Source organism: Apodemus sylvaticus, chromosome 14 (genome assembly GCF_947179515.1).
Source record: "Apodemus sylvaticus chromosome 14, mApoSyl1.1, whole genome shotgun sequence".
Lineage (NCBI taxonomy): Eukaryota > Metazoa > Chordata > Mammalia > Rodentia > Muridae > Apodemus > Apodemus sylvaticus.
Window position 1 is genome coordinate 708,387 of NC_067485.1, and position 26,100 is coordinate 734,486.

The 26,100-nt window shown below is 37.2% G+C and overlaps 1 protein-coding gene across 1 annotated transcript in view; it reads left to right on the plus strand.

Annotated features, from left to right (window-relative positions):
• Window positions 1-26,100, plus strand: part of LOC127665192 (contactin-associated protein-like 3) — a 171,633-nt gene that overhangs the window by 144,014 nt on the left and 1,519 nt on the right. Inside the window, exons 13-22 of the mRNA XM_052157625.1 lie at window positions 766-922; window positions 2,647-2,774; window positions 6,149-6,319; window positions 7,059-7,277; window positions 12,490-12,729; window positions 18,501-18,725; window positions 19,069-19,202; window positions 20,283-20,370; window positions 24,823-25,047; window positions 25,230-25,301. Coding sequence (XP_052013585.1) covers window positions 766-922; window positions 2,647-2,774; window positions 6,149-6,319; window positions 7,059-7,277; window positions 12,490-12,729; window positions 18,501-18,725; window positions 19,069-19,202; window positions 20,283-20,370; window positions 24,823-25,047; window positions 25,230-25,301 — 1,659 coding nt within the window. The remainder of the gene's footprint in view (window positions 1-765; window positions 923-2,646; window positions 2,775-6,148; window positions 6,320-7,058; window positions 7,278-12,489; window positions 12,730-18,500; window positions 18,726-19,068; window positions 19,203-20,282; window positions 20,371-24,822; window positions 25,048-25,229; window positions 25,302-26,100) is intronic.

A 26,100-nucleotide genomic window follows, 5' to 3' on the forward strand; every position in this document is an offset into this window, starting at 1 on the left:
TGGATCTGTCATTTAGTTGCATCCAATGCTAAGAGATAGCCTGAGCACCCATACCACTGGCAGAATTAGGTGACAGAACACCTGGTTTTTGAGAATAATATTATCTATGACATAAAGAAGATCCATTAGTGATATTTCTTGACCCTTCAAATAAATAGCCAGACTACACAATGCAAGAAAAACTCATACATATAAAACCATATATTAAGTCCTCACAGGGAAATCATATCTTCCCAAATGCTTAATATATATGTGTATCCTCAAGAAAAAAAGACTTGATAAGATTGATCTGAGCCTCTCTACAAACACTAATCTGTCTTGGTGAACATCTTATATTTCAAACAGGATTATTTTATTAAAATTAAATTAGTTTGATCTTTATTTTGACGGTTCTTTCTATGGCTTGAATTTACATTCCCTTCTAGAGAATGTGCAATCTCATCCACAGAGAAATTAAGAACTCATTTTATAATAATAGAAAAATAAGTGGGAATAAATGACATTGTATATTGAAATACTAGGAGAGGGAATTCAAGGAGTATTCCTTAGAAAAACCTGTTCTTGTTGGGATCAAATTAAGACTCTCCTATCTATCTACCTGTCTATCTATCTATCTATCTATCTATCTATCTATCTATCTTGTACACACCCATACACACAGCAACCACACTTGTTAAGCCCAGAAGTAAAGGAGCAATATTAGAATGGTGGTGACTGGAGCCAGGGGGCAGCATAGATGTCATCTTTCTCATACTTGCCTTTCAGATGGAACCTCACTGAGCTGGTGGGTTGGAAGAAGCAATGAAACATACACTTACTGGGGAGGTTCTCTGCCCAATCCTCAAAAGTGTACTTGTGGATTAGATGGGAACTGCATTGATTCTCAATACCATTGCAACTGTGATGCTGACCAGAATGAATGGTGAGTTCTACATGATTTTCCTGAGCCATAAATAAATAAATAAATAAATAAATAAATAAAGCAGTATTTTGTGCATAATTATCATATGACCTCAAATAAAAAATAACTTTGTTCAAATAAGTTAAAATATGTTTAAGTGAAATATGATCAGACAGATCATTGTATCTTTTTAAAATTTTTATTGTAGACCAAACATTTATTTGAAGCAGTCAACCTGAAAAGCACATCATTTGGAGAACATAAGCATTTATGGAGTAGTATTCTTTTCTATTAAGGGAGGAGTCTGGGCAATCAAGAAAAGCCCAGGTCTGCTACAGCCCTGGATAATACACTCATCTCTCTGGACTAATAGATAACATGCCTGTACTAATAGCTACAGTTATATGCAATAGGCCTGGGACTACCATGAAAGGAAAGTTTAGGATAGAAATGGAAAAAGTTACACCTTATTTCAGAAAAGAAGGTTGAATACAATTATTCTGAAATTTTTGCCCAATCTTTAGAAAATATATTTGCAAATGAAGTTGAAGAGTGCTGGAAAGGTTTCAGAAAGGTTTCAGGAATTTTCAGATTTGAATTACTTACATACACTTAATGGTATATCTTAGAGATGATACGCAAGTCTAAACATGAGTTTTATTTGTATACACCTTATACCCATGGTCTGTATACACCTTATACCCATGGTCTGAATTTCAGGCAGTGTTTTAATGCGCCTATGTTTTAACTATCACAAGACATCAGATGTGAAATTTTCCACGTTATGCATCATACCAGAATTCAATAACTTTTGCATTTTAGAATACTTATCACTTGGATTTTCAAATTAAGCATTCTTCACAAATAATATCTACTTCAGAAAATAATAGGATAAGTAAAAAATAGGGCTCAATGGGGTAATATTTCTATTGAAGTTTTGAGATCTTATTTTTAATAAACAAATAACCTTTCTTCACCACTAAATATTTTAAATGTTCCAGAATATTTAATTCATCTATCTTTTTAAATTTTAAACTATGATTCCATGAGTGTTTTAGTTTTGCATATGAGAGTTAAGAATTTGATTTGGGGCTGGAAAGATGTCTCAGTGATTAAGAACAAGTGTTATTCTTACAGAGGTCCTAAGATTAAATTCCAAGCACTAAAATGGTAGCTCACAACCATCATAACTCCAGTTCCAGGGATCCAACACCATCTTCTGACTTCCACAGGTACCAGGTACACACATTGCACACAAACATAGATACATGCAAAACACTCATAAACATATTTTACCACACTATGTGTACTTGATGCCTGGCACAGCACCTGGTCAACAGAAGGTGAGTGCTGTCTATCCACTGAGTGGACTCAGTATGTCAAAGAAATTTCACACACACTAATTTGTGCATTACTTATAGAGGCATTACATTTATTTTATTTTTTAGTCTGTTGGTTTTGTTTTACAAATTAAAAAAAAATATCATAGGAACATACAATCACCACAACAAGACTTTTAAAAAATCAATGATAAATTAAAAGCTTGTAACATGTGTAAATCTAAAGTATAATTTTTATAACTGTAACTAATACTCATTTAAATATTATTCTAAGACTAATCTTGAAAGAGCAGTAATTGCTTCATTATCTCAAGAGATAATATTCTTAATATACAATAATATCAGAGGCAATTGTGTCTTCGTGTTAATTAGAATAATTTTAAGATTTGGGTTGTTGTTTTGTAGGACCAGTGACACAATAGTCCTTTCTCATAAGGAGCACTTGCCCGTCACTGAGATGGTGGTGACAGACACAGGCCGACCATACTCTGAAGCTGCTTATACACTAGGACCTTTGCTGTGCCTGGGAGACAGTAAGTATACAATTCTATTATAATAACACATCTGGTTATTAGGTAGACAAGTATCCTTATTTTGATCACAGAACGGGTTGCAATCTTAGGACCAGGGTAGAAAAGCATTGCTTGTCATCTTTCTATTGCTATGAGCAAATAACTCATATAAATAACTTTAAAAAGAGAAAATTTTTCTCTCAGCACATGGTTTTGGAAGCTTCATCTGACAGCCCCATTGGTGTTGCTCTGATGGGGAGGAACATATAGTACAATAAAGCTGCTGAGCCAATCTGGTGGCCAAGAAGGAAACTGAGAGAGGAAGAGGCCCACAGTCCTCTTCAAGGGTCCATCCCCAGTGACATAGCTTTCTTTCACTGGACACACCTCCTAAAGGTTGCAGTAGCACTAAAGGCTGCCAACCAAGCCTTTAACGTTCAGGCTACTGGGGAGCATCTAAGATCTAAAGCATACTAAGCTGAGGTGTGAAAGCTTTGGCAGCACTGAAGATCAGTACCCCATTTCACTATTGAGTACCCCCCAAAATAAAATCTGGGGGATCTGCTTTCAGATGAGGGATCGGGACGGGACATTTAGAACTTTAGGTTCTAGGGAAATAACTCAATGGTAAAGTATTTACCTTGAAAACATGAAGACCTCAGTTCATTTCCCAGAACCCATATAATAAAGATCATATATGGCAGTACATAGTGCTCACACTCCATGCTAAAAAGGCAGAAGCAGGAGAGATCACTGGGGCTTGGTAACCAGCTAGCCTATACAGTTTGGAAAATTCCAGGCCAATGAGAGAGACCCTGTCTCCAGAATATATGGCACCTAAGGAATGATACCCATAGCTATCCTCTGGCCTCCATATGCATGCACATGTGTTCATATTCACCTGTATTATTACACATGACATATACATAAACATGGACATATATACATGCACACACATATCCAGTTTGAGAGGCTTTAGTGAATAGGGATGCTCTGCCTATACAAACTTATAGTGAGTAAATTATCTTTATTTGATCCTATTATTTAGTTGGCTGCTTTATTGTTAATTTATTGAATTCTTCAAGAAAAATCTTTCAGAGAAATATTTTCTAACTTTGTGACTGCTTGGGAAGATTTTGTTTATTGCACTTATACTCTGAAGACAGCTTGAGTAATATAAGATCATTGGGTTAAACTTTCTTTTTCTCAGACCTCTATAATACTACTTAACCATTATGTGACAGTGAGTGTTAGCATAGTTTTTCATTCTATACCTAAGGTTGCATTCCACAGCCATGGTTTCCTTTATCTGCCTATGATGCATTGTCATGATAGTCATAGAACTCTTTCAAATCTATGAGGTTCTATTCATTGCTTACTACAGGAACTTTCATCAAGCTACATACAAAACTTGTTTTTGAAGAAATATGATATGATCCCTGAGCACTACTGTATATTCTTCCTGAGTGTGCCAAATTATACAGCACATATAACCCCTAAGGTCCAGAAGTTTCTCTAGCTGAGAAGACACCTGAGTGAGTCAAAACTAAATACAGTATGAACAATGACTATATACCTCCCAAAGAGGAGAAGACTTGTCTGGTTTCTGTTTTCTACAAAATCTCTTGTGCATTCTCCCAGAGATCTTCATCTGAGATGTAAACTTAGTGTGTATAAAACATGCATATAGATGGGATCACGTACATAGGTCACATCACTGTGAGGCTTAGGGATTGGACAACCAGTGGTCATATCTAGATGCTTGTGTCATAAAGAATAATGTCTTTTAGCTCTATGGGCATCCATGAAACTGGAATGCTACTGTTGTGAGAATTTTCCCCTCTAAGAATCTGTAAACATCTCCTTCTTATAAAGTCCCATAAAAACCAAAGTTTGATTCCACTGAAGTTGATCCTGAGAACCAATGAGTTTATTGGAATATATATTTACAACATATAAGTGACCCTAAATCAACTGAACTGGAGGAGTCTGCACCAATGCAGATAATGAACTTCCCATGGCCGCATAGGTGAAGACCCCGTTCAGATAACCTTCCCCAGCTTGTAAATCTAGTACCACCAGAGACTCTGAATCCATGGGTAATTAGGGAAGAATGCATAAGATTGTTAGAAAGATTGTTGGAATCTCAGGTGTGAGTCTAATGACCCTCCACATTTCCTTTTTCTAATGAGGAAATATCAACAGATATTAGCACGGACTGTGATGGACTCTTTTAAGTAGGCACTACTGATTTTGGGCAGGTGATGGCTGATTGATGGACAGGACTGAGCTCTGTATCACATAATAATACTTTGATTTTAAAAACCTTTCAAACAGCTTACACTATTCTATGTAAATTTTTCTTAAAACAAAAGTGATTTTTTTTAATTTAAATGTTGTGATCATCGTTAAGACTAATGATTTCAGAATGTTTTTTTAATACATTTTCTGTGTCACATGCTGGATTCTCTATATCTGAGATTTTATACTGCCTTGTCTGCCTTCTTTACCCTTCAAACATTTCCTGTTTACTCCAGTAGCTTTAAGCCCTTTGTCCCTCTTCTCCAAATTCAATATTATTATCTAAGCTTACTCTCTATATCAGGGATTTGATATCAGTCATGTTAATTCTATTCCTAGATGTTTACAATTTTTCTATTAAGTCATATAATTTGAAGCTCTATTTTGCTTTTTCCTTTAGAATCTCTTTTAACTTCTTTTTTAATAACTTATTCTTGGTTGTTTTACCAGCAGATTACTTTGATTATACTTGTTGTATGCAACTTGGTAATTTTACTTTTCTTGGATTGTGTATTTTCAGAGACGCATCTTGGAAGTTGGTGTGCTGTAAAACATTTCCATTTTTTTTCACCCATCCTATCTTAGATATCCTTCTCTTCCCCACCCCACTTCTTCTTTCCCTTAACAATGTGTACAAGAAGTATGCAACACTATTCAGAAGTCCTGAGTTTCTCCTAAGTATCTTAACTTTGAGCACCCATAAAATACAAAAACAAAATATTTTCAAAAACTTTATTTATTTTTATTGGTGCATGTGTGTGTTTATGATGTTTAGGAGGGCATACAAGTGTCATGTGCATGTGTGGAGGTCAGAGGATAAGTTCTTGGAATTGGCTCTATCTCCATCTTTACATCAGCTCTGGGGTTCAGATCATGAAGTTTCATGGGTAAGTATCCTTGCCCTCTGAACCATTTCTCTGTGATCCATTCACACAATCTTAATCCTCAATATAGTCACTGTTTGGATGTTGGCATTATAATATTATTATATGAAGGTTCAGAACTCCAACTAAAAGCTTGCCTTTAATTACTAATCTTAACTGCTCTAGAAATAAGCATGCTTAGTGGTTTTTCATTTTGTCTTTTTAAAACAGAGTCATTTTGGAATTCAGCTTCCTTCAACACTGAGGCTTCATACCTTCATTTCCCAACTTTCCATGGAGAACTCACTGCTGATGTGCACTTCCTTTTTAAGACCACTATTTCCTCTGGTGTATTCCTGGAGAATCTAGGAATTACTGACTTCATCAGAATAGAGTTGCGTGGTAAGCTCCTGACCCAAGTCTTGAGATACTCATTTGGCAATGAAAACTAACAGCAAAATTTCAAAGTATTAGCATTTTTACCACATTTGAACTCTAAAATTAATTTTGAGATTTTCAGTTAATCATATTTAAGAAAAAATCAAACTATGGAGCATAAAGCAAAACATGGAGTAATAAACCATTAAACATGTAATAAATAAAAATGAACCATAATGTTATGCTTTACTTGATTATATCTGAGTACATTTAGAAGTTCAAATCAAAGTCATCAAGTTTCTTTCTAAATTACAAAATATTTAACAGAATTTTTTCATTCATCCAAAGCTTAATTTATGACTGCCAAATATTTTATTTAGTGTTTTAAAAATTAAATGAGGCTTTGAAATATTTTAAAATAAAACCATGTATACATGTAAAACAAATTCTATTTGTTTTTCTAGTCATGGGCACATATCTCTATTTAAGACTAAGTAAGATCAAGTTAGAATTTAGCATGAATGACTAGTAAACTCCAAGAAAAAAAAGTAAGATAAAATTACATTTGTTTTGTGCTGTTTTGCACTGAGGTATAACTTTATTTTCCCTTCCTCCAACTCTGGGTCAGATTTTTTACTGCCTGGGTGTCATTGTCTCTATTTATAATGAAAAATGTCATCATGTTTTATTTTTTAATGTCTATTTTAGACTACAGTGTCTTCTTTATGAATTATTGAAAAATATGGATATATAATGTCTCTAGCTCCCACAGAAGTGACCTTTTCTTTTGATGTTGGGAATGGACCTTGTGAGCTGACTATACAATCACCGATTCCCTTTAATGACAACCGGTGGCATCATGTGAGGGCAGAAAGGAATGTTAAGGGAGCATCACTTCAGGTAGACCAGCTCCCTCAGAAGACACAACCCACTCCTGCTGATGGACATGTTCGACTACAACTCAACAGCCAGCTCTTCATTGGTGAGTGCTGTGAAAGTGCTTTTATGCCATTGATTGATCAGTTGATGGATGTGTGTTATGCATGTATATGTTTATGCATTGTACATGTATGTGTTGAGGGCAAAGGTCTTGTTCAGTTTCAAGTGTCTTATTTCAGTTTCAAGTCTTATTTCAGTTTGTTCAAGTGTCTTATTCATTTTTCTCCCTACTTCATTCTTTGAAACAGGGTATCTCACTGAATCTAGACCTTACCAATTTGGCAAAGCAAGCAGGAAAATGGAATTCAAGGAACTGCCTGTCTCCATTCCTTAGTGTTAGGATTACAAATGCACACTGTCAGGCTTAGCTTTTGTTTTAATGTGGGTTCTAGGAATCCAAATTCATTTCCTAATGCTTGTGCAACAAGCTCTTTACTGACTGAGCCATCTCCCCAGTCCCAAAGTGCTTCTAATAAAAACTAAGAATAGCTGCTATGATTGGTACTATTTGCTAATAAATGTAATAGTTTCCAGGAACATGCACTATTGTTTCTTATTTGACATCACATTCTGTAGGTATTGTCAACTGCTTACAGATGCCCCTCTAAAATGTAGAATTTAGCCCCAAACTATTTGATATCCAAGTTTGAACAGCTCATATTCAGATGTTCGCACTATGTCTGGTCCATTTATTAACATGCTTAATGTGGCCGGGCGGTGGTGGCACACGCCTTTAATCCCAGCACTTGGGAGGCAGAGGCAGGTGGATTTCTGAGTTTGAGGCCAGCCTGGTCTACCGAGTGAGTTCCAGGACAGCCAGGGCTATACAGAGAAACCCTGTCTTGGGGAGAAAAAAAACACATGTTTAATGTGATAATCGCTAATAATTAGTGTGCTAATTTACTCATTGTCCTCTTTATTGCAAGAAAAATTGTCATAATTGTACCAGAAGTCACCCAACTTAAAATATACACCCACAAAATCATCTAACTAATAAATGAATTGAACAGACAATTTTCAATGAAGAAATATTAATGGCTGAAAAATATTTGAAGCAAGTATTTTCATTATCTTTATAAATTAGGAATATACAAACTGAAACTACCATGAGAATCCAACTTACCCCACTCAGAATGGCCATCATCAAGAAAGCAAATCACAGTAAATGCTTATGATGCTGTGGGGGCAAAGAGTGACTCTGTTCACTGCTTATTGGAATATGAACTTGGCAAGCTACTATATAACAGTACAAAGGCTCCTCAAAATATCTAAAAACAGAATTATGATATAATCTATATCTATACTTCAAGTCATATACTGCAGAAATGCCTATACATAAAATTTTATTGCTATACAATATACAATAGTCAGGCAAGGTGATGATCAGTGGATTAATAAAGAAAATGTGGTACATATACACATGGAATTATATTAAGAAGTATTAAATAATTTTAATTATAGAAAAATGAGTGGAACTAAAGGGTATCATGCCAGGCATAGTTACAGCCCCCAAATGCTCATGTGTCTGAATGCTTGGTCCATGGAGAGCAGCACTATTGAGAGGTGTTGCCTTGTTGAAGGAAGTATGGCACTGTGAAGGTCTCCTATGCTCAAGCTCTGCCCATTGTGGAATCCAGTCTCCTCCTGTTGCCTATGGAATCAAAATGTAGAACTCTCAATTCCTCCAGCACGAATTCTGCTGAAATTCTTCCATAATTCCCCACCATGATGACAATGGACTAAACCTCTAAAACTATAAGGCAACTCCAAATTAAACATTTTCCTTTGAAAGAGTTGCATTGGTCATATTCATATTGTCTCTTTACAGCAATAAAATCCAAACTAAGACAGAAGTTGGTACCTGAAACTGGGACATGCATAACCATATTTTTGCTCAGAGGAATGTGGATTTTGGAAGTTTGGAGTGGAAAGAAGTAGAATGCTTTAAGTGAGGCTAATGGGCCATCCTAGAAGGAACATGGAAGAAAGTGGTGCTGAGGGTAATTTGAACTGTGGGGGCCTGGTTCAAGAGGTTTAAGAGGAAAAGAAGTTTAGTATGTTGCCAAGAAATTGTTCTTGTGATATTTTGGTGAAGAATGTGGCTAGTTTTGCCCTTAAACAAAGAGACTACCTGAGGCAAAGGTGAAAAGATCTAGATTGACTGCATTGGCAAAAGAAATCCAAAAACAGCCTAGTCTGTGATTCACCCTTATGAAGAGTGCTGCTGACAGGAAGTGGAACCAACCCATCAGAAAAAAGTGTGTTACAGTCAACAAAGCTAAACTGCGGGAGTTGGAGATCTGAAGAGCGTTTTGATATCAGATATGAAGTTGCAGAATTTGGAGTTCGCCCAGCTGGCTTTCTGTCTTGCTTTTGGCCCAGTATTTCCCTACTATGCTCCCTTCCCTATGTTTTGGAATGGCAATATATATACTGTGCCCTTATATGTTGGAAGTATGTGATCCGTTCATTTATTATTATTATTATTAATTATTATTATTATTATTTTGATTTTATAGCATTAAAAGATATATGTTGAGATTGCATGAATCTTAGATAAGACTTTAAACTTTGGACTTTTAAACAAGTTTGAGACTGGTATTGACTATAGGGACATATGAAGTTGGACTGAATGCATTTTTCCATTATGTTATGGATACAAGCCTATGGGGCCAGGGAGTGGAATATGGTGGTTTAAATAGGTATGCCTCCCATACACTCATATGTTTGAATGTTTAAGCTATTGAGAGTGGTACTATTAGAAAGTGTGGCCTTGTTGGAGGAGGTATGTCACTGTGGGGCTAGAGCACGCTTTTAGGTCTATTCTCAAGCTCTGTCCAGAATGGAATCCAGTCTCCTTATGATGTATACAGATCCAGATATAAAACTCTTGGCTTCTCCAGCACCAACTGCTTGCATTCTGCAATGCTTCCTATCATGATGACAATGGACTAAACCTCTGAAACTGTAAGACAGCCCCAAATTAAATGTTTTATTTTATAACAGGTGTTGTAGTCTTGTCTCTTCATGGCAATAAAACCTAAATTAAAACAACAATTATCTCATGCTTACTCTCCTATGTGGAAGCTAGACATTGTGCAAGCCTTTCAGGATCCTAGTCTACATTGTGCAAGCTTTTCAGGATCCTGGTCTTGCATTCCCTGTCTCTGTTCACCATCATCAGACTGCTACATCTTGTGCTTTTTATTTATAACTTGGTTCTATTTCTTTATTTTTGTAGTTCATGTGTTTAAAGATCAAAGTTGTAGATGGTGTAATCTCTTCTTTAGTTTGCTTATTTATTACTTTAATGTTATTTTTCTTTTAACAGAAACTATATTTTGCTATGTTGCTTTTCAGACTACTCCAGTCTTAGAAACCAAGCAATAAGCCCTCACTTATTTATGCATCTTACAACAAATAAAGACACGATCTAATTAGAAGCATTATTAAGTCATAAATAACTACATATCCTGCTTTACAGAAATTGTGTACAATTTCTAGGTACTAATTGCTAATGATGAATTCAAGCATGTGTGTACGTATGTATGTGTGTACTTATGTGCACATGTATCGTGCTTGTACTTACAAGGCAGGTTAATGCACTAGGAATCCATAAGACATAGCTTTAAGCATTATTGGTTCCTAAGTTAAGGTGAGATTATCCTTCTTCAAATGACTTGAAACCATCAAATTATCTGATGGAAGGAAAATACCACAATGTGTGTTAGCTCTCCATTACTGAAACAAACACCTTACCTAATCACCTTATAGAGATAAGAGTTTTAGGGTCTGCAAGATGGTTGAAAAGGTAAAGGCACTTGCCACCACTTTTAATGATCTGATATCTAGCCCCAGAACACACATGGTAGGAGAGAACCGAGACCCACATGTTATACTTTGAACTCTATGTGTGTACCATAGCTCATGCCACCCCAACCTATACATACATACATACATACATACATACATACATACATACATACATAATGTAGTAAGCAAATTTGAAAAAGGAGTCCCTTCTAGACTCAGAGTTTTGAATTTCAGTCCACAAATAGGTAGACCCATTGTGTTAAGGTTTTTGAGGCCATTAGTTTTTGCACAGTATGGTGGGAACAAGAGGATAAGGAAATTGCTCTCCAAGTCAGAACGTGAGTGTAGAATTAACTAGGGCCCCACAATCTCATTTGATGCCATGCTTACAATAATTTAAAAAGTTCCTACCAGGTTTTACCTCTTAAGGTTAATACCACCCGCCCCACAGCTGTTCCAAGTTAGAGGCTGAGTGTGTTAGCACATTGGCCTTTGTAGGATCCAGAGGAGGAATTGCTGGCTTCAGGAGCACAGGGGTCCCTGCCTTAAACCAACTGTATCTGAATCTCTGTAAAGATGCTCTGGAGTCTGCATCTCACAGAATAATATAACACTATAACATCACATATAATGATGTTAGCCCTGACAGTATTGGAAGCCTCTCTAAATACATTTTTATCATTCAAGTTTGATATGATAAATCATCTGTATATATAGTATTTAGTTTACATTTGACACTGTATCTTCGGAGACAGGTATGTGATGTGAGAGATAGCTTGGATAAGTCAATATCATTTCCTCCAGCTTTCCTTGCTTTGCTTCTCAGTCTCTTCCTATGCTTTGACAGTTCATCCAAGTGGGAAATTAACAGAATATATTTACATTATTGTGAAGATTTTGAAATGTCACATATAGCCATAATAATATATATCACTATTCATAAACATAATTAAAATGAGTTTATGTGATTTGTATTTTGTGAAACTAAAGGATATTTTATAATGAATGTTCACCAATGTCAATATTTTTATAAGCTGAATAATGTTTTATTCAGTGCCTTGTAAGGTTTCCTGATATGCAATGAACGCATATGTTTTCATTTTCTTTCTTTCTTTTTTTTTTTTTTTTTTTTTTGGTTTTGTTTTGTTTTGTTTTTTTCGAGACAGGGTTTCTCTGTATAGCCCTGGCTGTCCTGGAGCTCACTCTGTAGACCAGGCTGACCTCGAACTCAGAAATCCGCCTGCCTCTGTCTCCCAGAGTGCTGGGATTACAGGCGTGCGCCATCACCGCCCGGCTGTTTTCATTGTTTTCTATGCCAACAATGCTTCCGACAGATTTTAATTTTTTCTTGTCTAATTCCATAAGGTCTGAGTTTACATGGACAGAAAATCCTAAATAAAATACCAAGGAACACATTTGTATTTGCAGTGCTTCCCTTGTAGGTGGGACAGCCAGCAGGCAGAAGGGCTTCCTGGGATGTATCCGGTCCCTTCAGGTGAATGGAATGGCACTGGACCTGGAGGGAAGGGCTGTAATGACACCGGGAGTGGAGCCAGGATGCAAAGGTCACTGCAGCAGCTATGGACACCTGTGTCGTAATGGAGGAAAGTGTCAAGAGAAACACAGAGGGATTGCTTGTGACTGTGCCTCCTCTGCCTACGGTGGGCCACTGTGCTCACATGGTATGTCCAAGAAACAAATTATGGAGAAGGTGTGAGACTTCTCTGGGCCTTATAAAGACATCTTAAGATGGTATGGTTTTTTGACTATGGATATCTTTAGAAACCTAAGGCTGTTCCATAGATCAGCCTTCTCTGGGGTAATTATTTGGAGGCCCTTAGTTCTACTCCTGTCTTTTGCTCAATGCTGATGTTCTCAGAATCATCTTGTTTCCAGAATTCTGTCCTTAAATTGCTCTGGTTTTCAGATCATCTAAGCATCATTGTCACCTATCACTAATATAGGTGATATAAAGGGATCTCTTTTTTTTCCAATAATTTTTTTTATTCACTTTACTTCCCCATCTTAGCATCCCTTCTCTCCTCCCAGTCCAGCCCTTACAAATCTCTCCCCTATTACTCCCTTACCTTCTCCTCAAAGAAGGGAAAACCCCTCTCAGGTATTACCCCACCCTGGGACATCTAGTCCCAGCAAGACTAGAAGAGAAAGACTTTCTTTTCTTTTTCTTTCTTTCTTTCTTTTTTTTTTTTTTTTTTGAACTTTTTTTTTGAACTTCCCCGCCCCCCCCCCCCGATATATTTTTATTTACATTTCAAATGATTTCCCCTTTTCTGGCTTCCCACTCCCCGAAAGTCCCATAAGCCCTCTTCCCTCCCCGTGTTCCCCCATCCACCCTTCCCACTTCCCTGTTCTGGTATTGCCCTATACTGCTCACTGAGTCTTTCCAAAACCAGGGGCTACTCCTCTGTTCTTCTTGGACATCATTTGATGTGTGGATTATGTTTTCGGTATTCCAGTTTCTTAGGCTAATATCCATTTATTAGTGAGTGCATACCATGACTGATCTTTTGCGACTGGGTTACCTCACTTAGGATGATGTTCTCCAGTGCCATCCATTTGTCTAAGAATTTCATGAATTCATTGTTTTTAATGGCTGAATAGTACTCCATTGTGTGTGTGTATATATATATATATATATATATATATATATATATATATATATATATACCACATTTTTTTATCCATTCCTCCATTGAGGATACCTGGGTTCTTTCCAGCTTCTGGCTATTATAAATAGGGCTGCTATGAACATAGTGGAGCATGTATCCTTATTATATGCTGGGGAATCCTCTGGATATATGCCCAGGAGTGGTATAGCAGGATCATCCAGAAGTGATGTGCCCAGTTTTCTGAGGGGCCACCAGACTGATTTCCAGAGTGGTTGTGCCAATTTGCAACCCCACCAGCAGTGGAGGAGTGTTCCTCTTTCTCCACATCCTCACCAACACCTGCTGTCTCCTGAGTTTTTAATCTTAGCCATTCTGACTGGTGTAAGGTGAAATCTCAGGGTTGTTTTGATTTGCATTTCTCTAATGACTAATGATATTGAGCATTTTTAAAGATGCTTCTCAGCCATCCGAAGTTCTTCGGGTGAAAATTCTTTGTTTAGTTCTATACCCCATTTTTTCATAGGGTTATTTGGTTTTCTGGGATCTAACTTCTTGAGTTCTTTGTATATATTGGATATTAGCCCTCTGTCAGATGTAGGGTTGGTGAAGATCTTTTCCCAATTTGTTGGTTGCTGATTTGTCCTTTTTGATGGTGTCCTTTGCCTTATAGAAACTTTGCAATTTTATGAGGTTCCATTTGTCAATTCTTGATCTTAGAGCATAAGCTATTGGTGTTCTGTTCAGGAACTTTCCCCCTGTACCGATGTCCTTAAAGGTCTTCCCCAGTTTCTTTCCTATTAGCTTCAGAGTGTCTGGCTTTATGTGGAGGTCCTTGATCCATTTGGAGTTGAGCTTAGTACAAGGAGACAAGGATGGATCAATTCGCATTCTTCTGCATGCTGACCTCCAGTTGAACCAGCACCATTTGTTGAAAGGCTATCTTTTTTTTCCACTGGATGTTTCAGCCCCTTTGTCAAGGATCAAGTGGCCATGGGTGTGTGGGTTCATTTCTGGATCTTCAATCCTATTCCACTGATCTGCCTGCCTGTCACTGTACCAATACCATGCAGTTTTTAACACTATTGCTCTGTAGTATTGCTTGAGGTCAGGGATACTGATTCCTCCAGAATTTCTTTTATTGTTGAGAATAGTTTTAGCTATCCTGGGTTTTTTGTTATTTCAGATGAATTTGAGAATTGCTAGAAAAAACCACATGGTCATTTCATTGGATGCTGAAAAAGTATTTGACAAAATTCAGCATCCTTTCATGCTTAAAGTCTTAGAAAGAACAGGAATTCAAGGCCCATACCTAAACATAGTAAAAGCAATATACAGCAAACCGGTAGCCAGCATCAAACTAAATGGAGAGAAACTTGAAGCAATCCCACTAAAATCGGGGACTAGACAGGGCTGCCCCCTTTCTCCTTATCTTTTCAATATTGTACTTGAGGTACTAGCTAGGGCAATTAGACGACATAAGGAGGTCAAAGGGATACAAATTGGAAATGAAGAAGTCAAACTATCACTATTTTCAGATGATATGATAGTCTACCTAAGTGACCCAAAAAACTCCACTAGAGAACTCCTACAGCTGATAAACAACTTCAGCAAAGTGGCAGGTTATAAAATCAACTCAAGCAAATCAGTAGCCTTCCTATACTCAAAGGATAAGCAGGCTGAGAAAGAAATTAGGGAAATGACACCTTTCACAATAGCCAGAAACAATATAAAGTACCTTGGTGTGACTCTGACCAAACAAGCAAAAGATCTGTATGACAAGAACTTCAAGTCTCTGAAGAAGGAAATGGAAGACCTCAGAAAATGGAAAAATCTCCCATGCTCATGGATTGGCAGGATTAATATAGTTAAAATGGCCATTTTGCCAAAAGCAATATACAGATTCAACGTAATACCCATCAAAATCCCAACTCAGTTCTTCATAAAGGGATCTCTTTTTTTAATTATTTAGTTTTAATTATATGTATATGTTTGTGTCTGTGCATGAGTATATCACGTGTAAAGGCCAGAGAAGGAATATGACCCCCCATAACTGGGAAAAATATAATTTTAATTAAATATGACATGTCCTTAATAGGACTACTCAAACATTGGTCGTTAGCTGTTTAAATGCCCTTAAGAAGCAATTTGCGATATAACATATTTACTGCTAGTCCTGATTTATTTTAAATGAAGGGATTGGTTTGAGTCTAGAATGTACCACTTTACTAACCTCTTGGATATGCTTAAAATTATTGATACTTAATGGGACGCCCTAGAATATGTATTCAGTAAAGTCAAATTCACTGTTTTACACATCCTTGGTATATGTTTAACAGTATAAGGAACTTTATTTCCTGTAAAAAATTACAGAACTTTCAGAGGAATTTTGAGAATTAATTATCTAGATGTCACTGAAAAGTTTTGGAAGGCACCTTTAAAAAGACTTCCATTCATCTACTTGAATACATTACAGTATAAGATCTGTCTGTGATGGCCATTCTAATGTTACTTCATAACCTAAAATTACACTAGACATAGACATTGTGTTGTGGGTAAATAAGAAAGGGCTCTCTGGTAAATAGAGTATTTTATGCCTAAATTCTCCTTTTTTACATTTTTTGTTTTATACATGATAATTATTATGATTTTAGGCATATTTTCTAACTGAGGCCAACTTCAAATTCCCTGTGTAACCAAGGATGGCCTGAGCTTTTCATCATTATCCCTTTACTTTCTAAGTTCTTGGGATTGAACCAAGGATCTCACACATCCTAGTCAAGCACTCTATCTATATTCCTATCCCAAATATTCAATTAACATTTTTTATTTTATTATACTTTATTTACCTATTTTGTGATGCAATGGTTTGAAGCCAGGTTTTATGAATGCTAGCCAAGTACTCCACCACTGAGCTATATTCCAACACCTTAAATTTCATGATCTAAACTAATAATATAGATATTTCATGAATTCTCCTGTGTTTTAGGGAAATAGGAATATAAAAATCATTGCAAGATAAAGACCACCCCTCAATATCTTCATTTTATTAAGCATATGCATGTATATGTGGATATTTCTGTACTAAATACTAAATAAATCTTCAGAAGTAATATGATACAAAATTAGGTTATCAACCTGTTGAAGTTTGAAATAAGAATGTCCTCCATATCCTTATGCATTTGAATACTTGGTCCACAGTTGGTGATGCTGTTTAGGACATGGAACATTCCTGGAAAAAGTATGTCATTGAGGGTGGGCTTTGAGAACCTATATCACTAGCCAACTTCTCTCTCTCTCTCTCTCTCTCTCTCTCTCTCTCTCTTCTATGTGTGAAAATGAGATGTGATCTCTCATCTCCCTGCTCCTCCTGTCATCATGGCTTCCTTGCCATTATGGACATCTAGCCCTCTGCAACCACAATCAAAAATAAAATCTTTCTTAAGTTACTTTTGGTCATGATATTTTATCACAGCAACAACAAAAGTAGCTAACACATATCCTTTATAAGTTATTTTAGGAGAAACTAAGAATCATTTTGTCTTTACCCTCAGTACAAATGCAGAGATCACTTAAGATACGATTTTGTTTTCTTTTAATATTTATTTATTTATTTTATGTATATGAGTACACTGTAGCTGTCTTCAGACACACTAGAAAAGAGCATCAGATACTATTACAGATGGTTGTAAGCCACATGTGGTTGCTGGGAATTGAACTCAGGACCTTTGGAAGAGCAGTGCTTTTAACCACTGAGCCACCTCTCCAGCCCAAGATTTTGTTTGCCAGTTAACACTGAATAGTAAATTTGAGAAATCTTGGTTATGGAAAAGTTTCCTAGTTACAATGATGGACCAGAAGTTTGCTTCCATGTGACCAGGTAAAGAGAAAAAGTCAAAGTAAGAAAAAAAATAAGCTCTGTTCCAAAGAGGAAAAGAGAGGAATGATTTTGGAAATTTATAAAGGTGGTAATATGACAGCTGAAAGTGTGAAGAAACGAAAAGTGACACTGTAAAGAAGCAAACCAAACGCAACAGCAATAGGGCTCCCTAGCATGGAGGACACAGAAACCTTATCCAAAGGTCAGCCAGGCAACATACAGGGAAGGGTCTGGCAGAGCTCTCTCAGAAAAAGCCCACAGCAACCCCAATCCTCAAATACAAGGCTGACTTTGCTGAGACCATGATTACTCTAATGGATGGTCAGCAGGAGAGTAGAATTTCTGTCTCTCTACATGATTGTAAAGGCATCTTTGGGAGCCAACTTGGGAGAGATGGGGGCCTGAAAACAAGAATCACAAGTGAAGGATCATTAATTCAACCTTCCTCACCCCAGATGAGATACAGGTCTGCAAAACCGTGGTAGAGAGCAGGAGATCTGAACACTGACAATCTAAAAGAGCACATGACAGGGGGATTGGCCCAGAAAAAGGCGGCCTAGCTCCCAGTAGCAAAGACAGTTATTTACTTTGCTGCTAAAATCAAATAGGGACATTATAAAACAAGGTAGAACAATTTTTTGATGGCTATAAACGCAAAAGTTCCTGATAAAATTCTTGCAAAATGAACCCAAGAACACATTCAGAATATCATGACCATCCTGGAGTAGCCAGGGTGTCTCAAAGTTTCTGATAATTGTCCATTCTAGACTTTTGATATATTAAGAATTGTTACTTTTTCAGACTTCACTTCCTTAACATTTGAAAACTGAGAAAATCAAAAAAGAAATATAAACCTTACAGATTGGAGTTGTTCTTTAAATATATGTCAGTTGACATTTGTGTTGTTTCTATTGTGTTAATATAACAAATATGTTTTTCATTCTAGAGATTTCTGCATATTTTGAAACAGGTTCCTCAGTGACCTATAATTTTCAAGAATATTCCCCCCTGGATGAAAACACCAGCTACCTGGCTTCTTCGTTGCATGGGGATGTCATACTGTCCAGAGAAACCATCACACTGAGCTTCCAAACCACACAGACACCATGCTTATTGCTTTATGTGAGCTCTTACTATGAGGAATACCTTTCAGTTATCCTGGCCAACAATGGTGAGTATCTTTTGAATACGCTAAAATAAACAAATAAGCAACAAACCAAAGAAAATAATAACAAACAATCAAAACACTAAACACTAAATTAGAAAAATATGATTGCAAGCTCTATTCAGCACCAGAAAAGTTGTGTGGCTTCCACTTTAGTATTTCAGTGCTATCCATAGTAGATGTTATAGAAGCAATGTCAGGAATCGTAACTTTTGGGTGCTTTCAACTCAATGCTAAATATATCCAAAGGTGCATTTAGTAAATAATCCTGAAAATGCTTTAGAATTTGCACCACGGGTTCTAAAAAAATGGCATTATAATTCAAAAAGGTCATTATTTTCCTCTTTAGGAAGTTTGCAGGTGAGGTACAAGCTAGACAGACATCGGAATGCAGATGCTTTCAATTTTGACCTTAAAAACTTAGCAGATGGCCACTTTCACCAGCTGATGATTAACAGAGAAGAAGCAGTCGTCTCTGTAGAGGTGAGGCAGCAATGCTGAAAAAAAAATAACTGCTGGGTATATATAAGAATTAATAATTTAAAATCAAGAAATCAATAATGAACATTAATAAAAAGCAATCCGTTCCGTGTTCTCCATCAATGAAGGATGGAAAGCCAAATGTATCCAAAATGTGGGAGCAGGGAAAGGGTGTTTATCTCGGCTAGTTTGTTTGCCAGTCACTCTTTAGCCCTTTGGAATGTCAAACTGTTCTTAGTTGTTTCATTTTATCTAATAGAGAAATGTCTAGTTTTCATGATGAATACAGGTTGAATGTTTCATTACTGTTTCCGTGGTAGCATGTACTATGTGGTTATAAGAGAGCTTATACTGCAACAATTTAAACACAAGAAGCTCACAAAGATGGGAATAAATGAGGAAATAGAGTAAGCTAATTTTCTCTGGCATTTGAAGGTAAATATATTTTAAGTCTATTCATAAAACTCTGTTTTTAACTGCATATGCCATGGTCTCCAGACAATGAGTTTTGAAGTCAGAAACAACTGGTTCTGTGGCTGGAGAGAGTGCTTATCCGTTAAAAGCACACACTGATCCTGGAAAAAGACACAAGTTTCATTCTCAGCACTTTTGCCAGGAAGCACATACTGGTGTGCTTCATACAGGAAGCACATGATGCTGTCTTCTGGCCTCCACAGGCACTGAACTCTCTGGCATATACACCACACACACACACAAACACACACACACACACACACACACACACACACACACACACACACATAAAAAGAAAATAAATTAAAGATAAAATAACTGATTCTATCCTTTTGGGATTCTGCCAGTTACAAACACATTATGAAGAGTAGGAAAAGGACAGGAGTCTGGGAGGGTATGCCAGCTTTATAAGATAGCCTCCCCCTCAATATCCTGTTAAAGAAGGATTTTTAAAGCTTCCTTACAGCACATAAAAGTGACTTAATCTCTCTCTCTCTCTCTCTCTCTCTCTCTCTCTCTCTCTCTCTCTCTCTCTCTCTCTCTCTCTCTCTCTCTCCCTCCCTTTTTCTCCTTCTCTCTCCTATTCACTTCCTGTGGCATATTTCATAGGTTAACCAGAGTACAAAGAGACAAGTCATCTTATCCTCAGGGACTGAATTCAATGCTGTCAAATCGCTTATGTTGGGAAAGGTTTTAGGTAAGTGGAAGAAATAGCTTTTCCTGAAAAAAAAAATCACATCATAAATGTCATGTCACAGAGTCTGGATGCATTCATTTTGCTGAAAGAATCTCTTTGTCTTATTTTAATAATTATTTCACACTGAGTGGCAATCAAGGTACAGATTGCACTCGTGTTGAATGCATGTACAATCATGGGTAAGTGCCTTTTGGCAAATGAGCAGAGTCATCCCTTGAAGATCCTCACTTAGCAGCCACAGTTATGCATAATGAGGCTGACACTTCCTGAAAAGTGAAAACACCAGAACAGACAGTCTCAGCATCAACTCCAAGGACTTCTGTTAAGATTTGGTCTTTTGCTATGCTAAATGCATATACCCAGGTGATGCTATGTGACCTTGCCTCCAGGTTACCCCTGATTAATGAATAAAGATGCCAATAGTCAATAACTGGGTAGAAGATACATAGGTGAGGTTTAGGGTTCCTAGGCTTGGGGTCAGAGTAGAACCACAAGGTGGGTAAAAAGAAAGTAGAGAGAGAAACCACCATGGGGTAAGAATCTTAAAATAATGGCCAATTATGGGTTGGCTAATTGGACTTAAGAGAAGCCTAGACTAAACATGGCAAATTGTATAATGGGATTATTGTCTGGGAAATAGACATAATAGCATGGAGGATAAAAACCTGCCTAGCTCTTGTGCTGATTAAGACTTATTGTAAATATTAAAGTTGTGTGTCTTTAGTCAAAAGTGGGGTAGAAACTCCCCTGACTGAGATTTAATATTTTCTACAAAAGACTCCTATCAAGTAATAAAACTACCTGTGCACTGAAGTTGCAAAAGAAATTACCAATTTTTCCAACAGATAAATACAGAATGGGCTCCATCCAAATCTGTTAGGTCAGATGCCCTTGATGATTTTAAATCAAATTCGTAACTGCCTATTATATGGAAGGAAGATGTAGTAATTGGTTATGGAACAGACAAGGCAACATTTTAAACCCAGTTTAACTTTAAATTTGATATAATGATAGCCAAGGGATAGGATCTTTCTGTAAAGAAATACATCTAGTTTGAATTGGGCACAGCAGTACATATCTATAATCCCAGCACTACAATTCTGAGTTCAGTTCCCAGCACTACAATTCTATTCAGGTGATCATAGTTGCCCATAACTCCAGCTCTAGGACATCAAATATCTTCTGGCTTCCAAGGTGTCCTGGTTAATTTTATGTAAACTTGACACAAGTTGTCTTGGAAGAGGAACCTCAGTGGAGAAGATGCCTCCATCAGATCTCCTGTGGGCAAGTCTGTGGAGCATTTTCTGGATTGTTAATTGATAAAGGAGGACCTAGCCTACTACAGGCAATGCTACCCCTTGACAAGTGGTCCTGAGTGGTAGAAGAAAGCAGACTGAGCAACACTTGAGGAACAAGCCAGTAAGCAGCACTCCTCCATGGCTTCTGCTTCAGTTCCTGCCTCCAGATTCCTACCTTGGATTTCTGCCCTAACTCCTATAATGGTTGTGAAGTAGAAGTAGAAAATGAAATAAATCCTTGCTTCCCCAAGTTGCTTTTGGTCATGGAATTTTATCAAAGAAATAGAAACACTAACACACACACATGCACACACGCACACAAATAAAGTATATTTGAAAAAAATTAGGCACAAAGCTAGGTATGGGGTACATGCCTATAATCTCAGTACTTGAAAAGCTTAGTCAGGAAGATAACAAGTTTGAGGCTATCCTGCTTGTATAATGAGAGCCAAAACAGAAACAAACAAAAAATTTAAACTAAAATTACACAAGGAAGCATATAACCAGATGTAAATGACTCCCCCTAAATTAAGAATATTCAGCTTTTCTATTTGTTAATACTTTGAAATAGAAATAATAATCAAAAGAGCAATAAATAAATCAGTTCATATTTTAAACAACTATTTTAGGATGAATTCTGCTGCAAGTATTTTGCTACTTCCAAATCTCTTAATAATTATAGCAAGATTATACTTTTATATTACAACTTATAGTTCAGAGTATTTTTGTTCCTTTAATTTACAACAAGATATAACAATAACCTGATAAAGTGCTATCCAGTCTTGTATTTCTTGGTTTACTTGATTAAAAACTTGCAGAGACCTTTATCATCTTTATAAGATTGGATTTAAGGTCATTTTCTTGTTTTTCAATCATGTGTTAGGATATCCAGGGCTTGCTGTAGTGGAGTAGCTATGCTTTGAAGGTGCCAGTATTGCCCTGACTCTTAGTGATTGTGTTCTTTTGAGGACATTTAGCCATCTGGATGGTTTTGGTCCCTGGATGTTCTTGTTGTAGTAGGCATTGAGAGGAGGGTGAACCTCCATGGTCCTAGTGTTGCAGGACTCTCATGGGTATCCTTGGGCTCTATGGTGTCAGACCTGCAGTTTTATATGGTTCAGAAGCCTTCAAGGCTTGATACTTGATAAAAACACTAAAAAACAGCCTGTCTTTCCCATATCACAGGTAAAACCACAACAGAAATCTTTAAAATTCAGTGAGATATGAGATTTTACATTTTTATAGGAAGATAAAGGGTTAAATATATGAGTTAACCTTTCTTTAACTTAAAGTAAGTCACCTAGACGAAATTATTTGTAAACATGCCTTTAACAGAAAAGTGAGACGTTCTTAAAGTAACTTACTACCTGGGAGCCAGTGAGGACCATTTCTGATGTAAGATCTTTAAATGCTGGAAACTTTCTGTGATGATGAACATGTCCTGCCTCTTTGCTGCCCTGTATCATCTTCTTTGGATATATCTGTTTTTTATAGGGATTGAATTATTTATTTTACTTAATTTTACTTGATTGACTCACAATGGTTCCATGTGTCCAAATTGTCCATTTTCTTATTTCTCTAGTTACTTATTTTAATTCAATTAGGTAGTACCTTGTTAGGACCTATTATACATGACAGTGCTCTAGGAAAACAGCCCTACCTAAAATACATTTTACCTACTTTCTCAAATGCTGATCTTCCAAATTCAATGATTAGAGATCTATTTCTTTGGCCCAAAGTCTACACTTACTCTAAGAATGTTAACAGAAAACATAAGATATCTACGCAAAGGTAAATGTATTCAAGAATATATTTCAAAGCAGAAAAGAAGAACTAGAAGGAATCTGGAGGCAGGACCACAAGTTGAATGAGCAGAGAGGCCAGGAAAGTTTGTTTTTTTGTTACAGTCACTACACTAAATGTGAATGGATTAAATTGTCATAACAGTGTTTAAAAATCTTGCAATGTTGAAAAAGAAGTGCTATGCCAAAAACTAACAAGTATAAGCTAATACATATTGCAGAAAATATTAAAAAGATCAAATTCCCATGCTACACCTAGCTATTCTCTGTCCCAGCAGGCTGGTTGGCCTAGTCTAATCTCATGGAGACTGACTCAGAGCTCCAAAATCTCTCTACCCAGCTCTCTAAGTTCCTACAGCAGGTCACTACCACACCAGCCCTATGCTTCAAAACCCCCAAGGCCTATGTGATGCACATCTGACAAATCCACGCTTTGCAACCATACCTTTCTCTCCATAATCTAGTTGGACCTTTATATGAAGGAAAACACCACACAAACTTAGTTCAGAAACAATGGTAACTCAATCTCTGGGCACAGGAACTAGAATCCTAATCTTGTAAACCATACTAAATCTAAATTATGGCAGATTCTCCATATAAGCCAGGAGACACTAGTAGCTACATCTTGCCCCTCACTTTCCCCATCCAAAAAGCCCCTAACTCTCTCCTGCTTCCTCTCTTCCAATGTTTGGGAGACAGAAGCAGGTGGATCTCTGTGAGTTCAAGGACAATAGAGGCTACATAGTGAGACCTTACCTCCAATAAACAAACAACAAACAATAACAAAAAGACTGAATAAGATAAGTCAAAACAATGAACTAGTATTTCCAGAGTTCTGTCCCCATTTCCTGGAGTCAATTTACTCCAGGAAAAATCATTGGCTCTGAGTTCCACTAAAACTATATTTTAACAGAGTATGACAACCTCAGTTCCATCCCCAAGATCCACATGACAGAAGGAGAGAACTGATTTCTGAAAGCTGTCCTCTGACTACCACAGCATGCATGTGCCACAAAAAATGAATAAATAAATATAATTTTTAAAAATTAACTGTGTTTTAATGATCTATCTGGTTTAGAAATTAAATGAACTAAGGTTGATTAATTTCAAACTGGGTGTGGTAGTGCACAGCTATAATCCACTGCAATACACAAGCAAAGGTCAAGATCGTCCCTCTACGGAGCTTATTACAAAGCTAGCATTGCCTCTAGAAGCCACTATGGTTAAAAAGCTGCCTCTGGTGAGCATGGTCTAACAACAAAATGCTGCACTTTCCAGGAGCTCATGACCAGAAGGATGCTTGCTCCAGTTCTGCCCCTAATCCTGACCATGTCCCCATCTCCTGCCTGCAGAACCCCTGGATGCTGACCCGGAAACGCAGCAGGCAGCTGCTCAGGGCTTCACAGGCTGCCTCTCTTCTGTGAGATTTGGCTTGGAAGTCCCACTGAAGGCTGCACTGAATCAGAACTGGGCCAGAGTCACTATTCAAGGCGGTGTGGCCACTGCAGCTCATTGTGCAGAAGGCACAACTGGCTCTGCAGTGAGGAAACTGTCTCCAGGGCCCTCTATAGGTGCAGGTGTGTGTAGTCCCCTATGGCCCCAGCCTCCCTATACACACACACACACACACACACACACACACATACACACACACACACAAACACATACACACACACACACACACACTCACACACATTGTGATCTGCTCCTTCTGGCAGAGTTTCCAAGTCCTCTGCTTCTCTCCCCATTTCTTCTGCAGGTCGTTCTGGATCTACAGAAGTTAGACAGCCCCTTCCTAACACAGACAAGAGTGACCCTGGGATCATTGGAGGTAAAAGGACTTAAGTCAATCTGACCTTTGCATTATTACTACTTTGATAGCAAGTATTACAGTAGAAAATGAGTCAACATTCAATGGTGAGGTCAAAGAGCTGTGTTTGAGTATTGCTGATTTTTTTTTTCGAGACAGGGTTTCACTGTGTAGCCCTGGCTGTCCTGGAACTCACTCTGTAGACCAGGCTGGCCTCGAACTCAGAAATCTGCCTGTCTCTGCCTCCCAAGTGCTGGGATTAAAGGCATTTTAATTTTTCTTGTTATGAATTGCCTTCTCTAGACATTCTTAGTGTAATACTCGTAATTCTAAAAGAACAGTTACAAAATAAAGTTCTTAATATGAAAGTAACTGTGCTGGCAGAACTACAAGTAATTAAGTCATGGCTTGTGCTTTAGTTTACTACCTGCGGATTATAACGTAAGATTGATTAGTGGGCATGACGTCTCCCACTCAGTTTCCCTGACTTCCTGCTGATTCCATGTATAACTAGGTCTGAGAGTCACTGTTATTCGTGAGGTTTCAGGGGTTTGGAACATTTATACCTGATTTTCAAATTTCCACATAAATGTAATAAATGTCCCTGTAATCATTTTTAGTAATAAAGATTGTCTATTGTTATACTACCATCTCAAAAATATAGTACCATAGATGGTATTTAAGACAATTTCATAGATTGGTGAAATGTCTCAGTAGATTAAAGCATTTACTATGTAAGCATGAGGATCTGATTTCCCATTTCCAGAACCTACCTAAAAGACAGAGACAGCCGGCGGTGGTGGCTCACGCCTGTAATCCC